Source organism: Trichechus manatus, unplaced genomic scaffold (assembly GCF_000243295.1).
Source record: "Trichechus manatus latirostris isolate Lorelei unplaced genomic scaffold, TriManLat1.0 scaffold00038, whole genome shotgun sequence".
NCBI classification, from domain to species: Eukaryota; Metazoa; Chordata; class Mammalia; order Sirenia; family Trichechidae; genus Trichechus; species Trichechus manatus.
In genome coordinates, this window is record NW_004443974.1 from 12584621 (window position 1) to 12592829 (window position 8209).

At 51.5% G+C, this 8209-nt stretch overlaps 1 protein-coding gene across 1 annotated transcript in view; it reads right to left on the bottom strand.

The window, feature by feature from the left end:
• CIZ1 (CDKN1A interacting zinc finger protein 1) overlaps nt 1-8209 on the bottom strand; it is a 25048-nt gene that overhangs the window by 9297 nt on the left and 7542 nt on the right. Inside the window, 6 exon segments of the mRNA XM_023730614.1 lie at nt 4588-4712; nt 5419-5616; nt 5871-5992; nt 6247-6845; nt 7320-7428; nt 7641-7734. Of these exon segments, the coding sequence (XP_023586382.1) occupies nt 4588-4712; nt 5419-5616; nt 5871-5992; nt 6247-6845; nt 7320-7428; nt 7641-7734 (1247 nt within the window).

The following is an 8209-nucleotide window of genomic DNA, read 5'->3' on the forward strand; positions in this document are numbered from 1 at the left end:
CTTTCAGGGCTGTGGCATCACTAGGGAGGTGTAGGAGGTGCAGACCATACCAAATGACACTGTCGGGGGGTGACACCAAAATGACTGTCTATAAAATTTTGGTGCAGTGTTTCAGCAGAAATTTATTATTTTTTATAAAAATACATGTGTAGTTAGTTATGACAACAAAAACGTTTTTCATAAACCCAGCTTACATGAATCAATATACCTACAGGGCTAAAACTCTATGCCAATTTACTTTTTGAACCTTCTAATGCCCTCCAGTCAGAGCTGTCATTACTACCCCATTACAATAACGTTTCAAATCACGTGGCTTCGTCCGCATGTGCTAGAAGCACGCCCTGTTGTTTTCGTTGCTGCCAATATTTTTACAGTTGCTGATTTTTTCAAATTTTCTGGTGTTTTAGCTACAATGTTGTGGTAATTAGTATTTGTGAATCTGTATCAGTAACTTTTTGTTTTTTTTAAGAATGAAGTGGTAATTAAAGGAAAAAAAGGAGTGACATACAGGAATTACAATTTACGAGTAACATTAGCACAAAAAACATTACTGAGGATTCTGTACAGTTTGGTACAGCAGGAGGTCCATGCGGTGGGTGACACCAACCCTAGTCACACCACTGTTTCAGGGACTGACAGTTCTCAGTGAAGCCTGTGACACTGCTGTGAACAAGCCCAGAGCGATCTATGGAACCAGCCGCTCACTCTGGAGGGAGTCATTACTGTGGAATTTTGCTTTTAACCATAACCAAACTTTGTAAAGTTTGAATTTTTTAATGTGCATTTTAAAATCTTTGCAATCAGAAAGCCCATTTACTGGATTATGAAGAAAGTGAGTGGGGAAGTGGACCTGGTAATCAAACAGGCAGCAACCTGTGCCAGTACTGTGCCTGAGGCCTCTTAGAAATGGCCAAGGCAGGCAAAGGCTTGGACCATGGTGCCCACTGTCTGGGCAGTGAGAAGGAAGGGAACAGTCACCCCCACTGGCTAGGGTGCTGGGCTCAGTTCTAAGGTCAGCACTCCATTCCCACATCTGGGAACCCAGTGCTTGATTCCCATGGGGGAAACTCATTCCTTGTGACTGAGTAAGCTGGCCCTACCCACCTAGAGGCAGGCACATGACCCAGGCCTGGCCAATCAGAACACACCATCCCTAGCCATGGGATTGGTTCAGAAATTATCACATGACCACAACTGGACCATAGAGCATCTTCCCTAGAAACCATTCACTAGTGCAGATGTGGGTGACTGCCTTTCCTCTGGGGTCACTATGCACACAGGCTGGGGTAGCAGTGTCCACTGTGCAGAGAAATGGACCTCTCTAAGAGATGATGTCCCCTGGACATCATTTGAGTAGCAATTTCCAGCTGTATCCCTCACTTTCCCAATTTCAAAAGTCAAAAACATTGCCCCTTTTTGCTCAAGCTAATTTGAGTTGGGTTTCTGTTACTTACAACTGCAAAGGACCCATCTGATACAGGAGGACAGTACTGATATCCACATGTTGGAGATCAAAATGGGGCAGTCACAGATTGGAATTGGAGGTGTGGTGAAACAAATTCCTTTATGTGGCCTTTTGCCTTGGTTCTCTGGAAAAACAGCTTGAGAGATTTTCTCCTTATACCCTGAGGAGTTACCTTTGCCCTTGTTCTCTGAAGAAGCAATTTGGAAGAGGGGACTCCTAGGTTGTTTCCTATCCCAAAGAGTTTGTTACTTTTGTCCTGGGTTGAATGACATTTACTGGGTAAGCTATCACCAATTTGATGGTTTGATACTTTTTATCTGGCCCTGGGCTATGACTGGTCTATTTTATGCACCTTGCAGGGACTGGTCCATTTGATATGCAAATAGTGGCCTGAAAATCCACCCAATAGGATTGAGTGACTTGTGGGGATTGGTAAATTCGCAATCCTCCTGTGAGGGCCATTCCTCAAAATTGACAAGGAGTTTGCTTATACAAGTGGCCAACCCTACAGAGGCTTTTCAGAGAACAAAGCAGCAGCAAGGAGAGGAGAGAGAAGCAGCAGAGAGAGAGGAGGCAAGGAACCTCATAAAAGAGCTGTAATATGGGTCAAGGGCTATAACACTGAAGTTGGCAAGAGGCCCAGAAGGGGCCCTGTGGCATAGCCAGCAGTGACGGGCCCAGAAAGGGCCCCGTGGCAGAGCCGGTGATGATGGCAGAAAGCTGCTGCTAGGAGAACAGCAGCTGAGCAAGCTGCTACACAGGCTATGAGCTGGGCCAGCTAGCAGCAGAAAGGCCAATGGTGAGGAGGCCGAAGGCAGAAAGGCCTGCACAGCCGAGAGGGGATGTACATGGCTGACAGGGAGTGTGCACAGCCAAGAGAAGGGCCTGCCTGCTTGCACGGCCAAGAGAAGGTCCTAAGAGAGATGTCCTGCACTCAAGAAGGGAGGGATATGCTCTCCACCTCAGGGGAGACTTCCAGACCTTGTCTGTGTTCATCCTGATCCTGATCCTGAGTTGTTTTCTGTTACTTTCAAGTTGATCCTGATCCCAGGTTGTAGCCTGTTGCTTCCTTAATAAATCACACAACTGTGAGTATAGTCTGTGAGTTCTGTGTGGCCACAGCAATGAATTCCTGAGCCCAACAGAGAAGTAAAGAGTGCCGTGAGGCGACAGGCTGATGTCAGAAATGGTGAAGAAGTTGGAGAGTGGAGGTATGTCTGATCTCCACCTCACAGGAACCAGCTTTGTGCTGATTCTGATTCTTATTCCTTGGGAATCTAGGCAAGTTCTGATGCCGCACTGCAGGAGGGATATTTTGTTTTACCATTTGTTGTGAATACTTTAATGCAGCTGGGCACTGACAGATACACGATCCTGACACTGGTGGCATGCCCAAGGAGACACCAAGATGATGATGCAACTGAGAAACCACGGCCTTGAAAACGACTTTTCCTTCAGTTTAACTGCCTTATCCTTCACGAAGCTTGTCTTGTACAGGCCCCCATTCCTGGACCACTCCCCATCCCAGTAAACCAGGCTCCACCTCTCTGGGTCCCAAAGTGCCACTGCCATAGTATTTTCCATGACGGATTGGGAAGACCTGATCCCTTCTCCACCCCCATTGGATTGTGAGCTCTGGAAGGCCAGGACTCCATCCCAGATTCCCCAGGGCCTGGTATGGGGTCAGCCCAGGGTTTCTGACTGTGTTGGATGAAGGAAAGACAGGCAGCCTGTCTGAAGGATCAATTTTTACTCCCCACCCCAAACCCTCTCCCCCAAACTTGTTAACAGCCTGGGTTATATCCTTCCAGTTTTCTTCTGACATAGTCAATTGCAACATGCAGTTCTGAATCCTGTTTTAACTTGACATTGCATCATACTTATTTCCATATCATTCTGTATTCCCATAATTGTTCTATTTATTGGTTGTTTCCCTAAGTGGACAGGCCTTAACTGGTCTAACCAATCCCCCAGTTTTGGATATTTTAGATAATTTTCAATTAAATTATTTTCACCATTATATTAATCCTGCAAGGACCATCTTTGTGATCAAATTTCTCATATGTTTACGATTCTTTCACTTAAGTATAAGTCCTGGGTCAGCAGGCAAGGGAAGGCTTAAGGCTTGAGAACACACTGCAAAACCACATAAGGGAACTCTTCTCTCAGTGAGAGTGGGCTAACAGAGACACAGGCTGCCCGTGGAGAGAGAGATCTCCCTGTCACAGGAGGTGTGCAAACAGAGATGTTTCTCAGAGGCCTACCAAGAGCCCCTCCTGTCCCCTCATCCCCATTTGGGGAGCTTCAAGCTGTGACCCCTATAAACTCTCACAGCCCCGTCCCTGACCACTGACTCAAGGGCCTATCCAGCCGGGGGATGGGTTTGATTTCATCTTCATAGTGGTTGTTTTGCGTTAATTCTGAACTAGCTGTTAACATTTTGAAACTGGGAGATTTCACATATAAATCTGGGTTTCTGGATCTTTCTGAAAAACTAGGAGATGAGGGGCAGCTGTCCCGTGACATAGAGTCCATGCCCCCAGGTGGCCTGTGCCAACGATGTCCACTTCTCTCACTGACGATGCCTCTCAACCCCTACAGGCCTCTGTGACTACCCACAGGGTTGGGGAAGGTCCTCCAGCTTCCCATAGGCCTTCTCACATGAGAGGTGACATTTCTGATTGGCTGAACCCCCATGTCAGTGATGCAGGGAGAGGTGGGGAAGTGCTAATCTTGTTCAACAGGGTGACCTGGTCCTCACCATCATGCTCCACGGTTGGGGTGAGCATATATGCAAGGGAGCAGGGATCTGTGCCACAGCCTGCCTCCCTCCCATGTGGTTTGTCACATTGTTCCTGCCTGGATGGGACCAGAAGAACTATCTAATTCATGAATTCCAATACTATACCCACCACCAGGCCATGTTACAGATGGGGAAAACTGAGGTCCAAGGTCACACTGTTAATAGTGTGAAGAGGACTCCAGGGGAGGGAAATGCTTAGTCCAAAGGCAGATCTTGCAGATGGTAGATTCAGAGCCTCTCTGGAGATCTAAGCCTTGCCCACCCCATAAGACTGCCCACTCCCCAGCACTGAGCCTCTGAGACCCCCCCCCCCACTCACTCCTCCTCTCTCTCCAGGACATCCCGGGGCACAGGCAGCAGGGACAGGAGGCAGGCTTGACTCATGTGCTGGATCTCCCCGAGCCGCTGCTGGTGCTGGGCCCCAGCCATGTGGTCCTGGAACTCCTGCAGCAGGAGGGAGTGAAGGATGGGCATGAGGCGTGAACCCCAGGGCAGCAGGCAACAGTGGGGCCCAGGGAGGAGGATTCCAGTCTCACCCTCACAGCCACCTGGCCATTGCTGTAGATCATTACTCTCACAACAGCCCTACCTGGGCCACAGCAGGGAAGGTAAACCAAGGCACAGAGTGAGCACATACCAGCCAGAACTTCTGCCCCTCCCGGGAAGAAGCTGGCTGTGTGGAGGGAAGATTGTGTCTTCTGGGTCTCCACAGCTCTGCTTGGAATATAGACAGCAACAGGAGCAACAATACCAATAGCAGTAATAATATGAGTATTGTGCTGCTATTAATGCTCCATGTGAACGCTCACTCTGGACCGGGCCTGGGGCTCGTGATTTCAATGTCAAATTCCTGAATCGTCAGAACCACCTGATAAGGTGGGTTCTAAATGTCTCTTCATCTGACTTTATGAGGAAACTGTGACAAGGCCCACACATCTGGTCAGAGGCCCACCTGGATTTGAACGAGGTCTGCCTGGCTCTAAAATCCTACATTCTTGACTGGTCAGGAAATGTCTTCTGAGGAAATGAACAACTTCCAAGGGCAGGGCTACTCAGATAGCTACAGAAGGGGCAGGCTGGGCATTCCATATAGACCCCACCCTCTGCCCCACCCACCCACCCACCCACCTGGGGCTTAGGGGTGCAGTACCTGCTGACTGGTGCAACTGGCCTTGCAGATATAGCAGAAGAACTGAAGGGCCTGCTTGGAAGGCGTGCTGCTGGCGGCGGCAGTGGTGGACACGGAGTCGCTGGGACGGGGTGCAGGAGTCAGGGGTACAGTGCTAAAGGCCCGGCTGTCACTGCTCTGCAGGATGGTGACCTTCAGGGAGCCCCCAGCACCCCACACCTGTACCAGAAGCAGGAACAGAGCTACACCAACCAGGTGCTTATGGAGTCACCCCTAGTGCTGGACAAACACTATCGAATTCAGTCTGGTCTGCCTAAGCACCCCAGGTGGGAGGGCTGCCATCCCATTTCACAGATGGGAGAAACAGGAGGGGGCCCTAAGGTGGTCTATCGCACTGCTGGGTTCTGGGGCCCTCAAGTCCTCCCCAGTGCCCAGGCTGGACTCCCAGCTGCCACATGAATGTCTCCACCCACCCTGAGCATCTCTCCAGCTCTTTTTTCACATTCTCCCACATCCAGGCTGCTGGCAGATTCCTCCTGGCTCTCCTCCATGCTGACCTGGGCATCCACTGGCCCCAGCGAGGCCTCCTCCAGGCCTGAAATGACAGATGTTCTCTGTTCCCCAGAGTCCATCTCCCACCCTAGGTCCAGAGAGACCCGAGCCCAAAAGCTGCCTTCTCTGCCCACAGCTAGGAGTTTCAAGCCTCCAATGTGGACAGCCAGATCCTGGTTCCAGGCCCAGACCTCAGTCTCAGGCTGTCCCAGAGTCAGAAAATATCAGGGAGGAACAAAGGGTCCTGGCAGACCTGCTCCATCATGGGGGTTGGGTGGGGAGCCAGAGCTCACTTACCTCCCCCAGCTTCTACCATATCAGGCAGTGTGTCCAGCACCGTGCCATGATCTAGAACCAGTGCTTGCTCCGCTGGCATCAACACCTGTGGCTGGGTCTGAGGCTGCCCCTGGGTCTGCTCCGGTGGCAACTGCACTGGAGGCTGCTCAAGTTGCTGCTCCCGTGGCTGTTCCAGGGGCTGGACCCTTGGCCGTGCTTGTGTCTGCAGCTGGGTCTGTGCCTGTGGGTACGTCTGTGTCTGTGCCTGCTTCTGCAGCTGTGCCTGCTTTGAGGGCTGTGAAGGTGCCTGTGGCTGCACCTGTGGCTGCACCTGCTTCTGCTGAGGCACTGAGTGCTCTGGATAGGTCTGTGTTTGTGCCTGCTTCTGCAGCTTTGGCTGCACCTGGGCATCCATTTGGGGCATCTGTAGCTGAGTCTGTGGCTGCACCTGGGCCTGGATCTGCAGAACCCGTGGTGGGAATCGTGGTGGCACACAGGCTTCTGGAGACTCAGGCAGCAGGTCAGGCGTCTGTGTCTGCTTCGGTACTGTCATCCCAGCCTGTGGCTGAACCTTCGCCTGCAGCTTCCCTGGAGGCCCCTTCTCTGCAGGCTCCTCTGAGCTAGGAAGAACCAAGAAAAATCAAATTCATGTCTTCCCAGAGGCCCAGTGGAAGCTCCCAAGAAAGGCCGAGACCTGGTTTCCAATACTCACTTTACCACTTATGAGCTGGACAAGCACCTTCACCTCTCTGAGCCTCAGTTGCATGTAAGTAAGTTGGGGACTCACAATACCCCCACAACTTGCTAATATGTACCCAAAGCCCTGTAAGCCTGCCCACCCTCTGCCTACTCTCTGGGGTCCCAGATGCACATCTCCACCCTTCCAACTGGCCCCTTGGCCTAGCCTCCAGGTGGGGCTCAGTCACAGTGAAGACCCCAGGGTCGGCCTGGGGACCTCCTAGATAAGGTGCAGAATTAGGTTGGACCTTCCTGAAAGCCAGAGGCTAAGGTTCTAAAGGGTCCTGCCCCGCTCCCTTTGCAGGAATGACAGTACAGGGCACCTGAGCCCCGGGCAGGTTTTCAGCATCAGTTACCTTTTCAACCTCTTGGCTGGTGGCTGCGATGCCTCACAAGGCTCCGGCTCTGAGGCTGGGGTGCATTTCTCCTTAGTGATGCCATCTGGGCAGTGGGGGGACTCTTGACCTGGAATAGAGGGCAGATGGATAAGCATGGATGCTGGGTTGAACACTTAAGAGCTCCAGGAAATGAGACCTGGGCTCACCCACACACACACCATCCCATCCCTGACCCGAGAGGGGAAGGTTAGTCCACCTGCCTCCCAGATGCGCCTCTGCTACCCAACGGCACTGCGCCCACCTGTCCCAGCTGAAGGGCCAGCAGCCTCCCTCCCTCACCTTCTGATGTGTCAGTTCCGGGCTCTGCGGCTTCCTCAGACCCCTCTGGGGGGTCTGACTTGTCTTCCACAGGCGTTGTCTGAGAAGAAGAATCCTGCTTCCTTTCAGAAACCATTTCTGACACCTGACATCCACCCTTGCAGATGTCAGCTTGCCCAACAGTGGCTGCACCAGTCCCCCAGAGGATGAAGGGGCCCAGGGTACCTCTGGCCAGCCTGGACCCACAGCTGCTGGGCAGATGATCCTAACCACCCCAGGAATCGTGTCTAGGAGGGCCCATCTAGCTGCCACAGGTTTGGGGGACACAAAGCCTTCTCCCGGCCCACACTGCTGCCTCCTGACTTCCTGACCCCCTTCTTAACGAAGTAGCCAGAGGGCTCTCCCTAAAATGCAAACTTGATCACATCTCTCATCTCTTTTGGGCTTAAAGCCCCCCTGTGGAGTAGGAAGCTGATGATAGGGAACACAAAATAGAGTAAGGATATTGTTGATGTGTTGTGAGATTGTTAACCATTGTCATAGGGCACCATTTGTAGTAACTGTCAAATGGGAGACTATTTTGTCCTGTA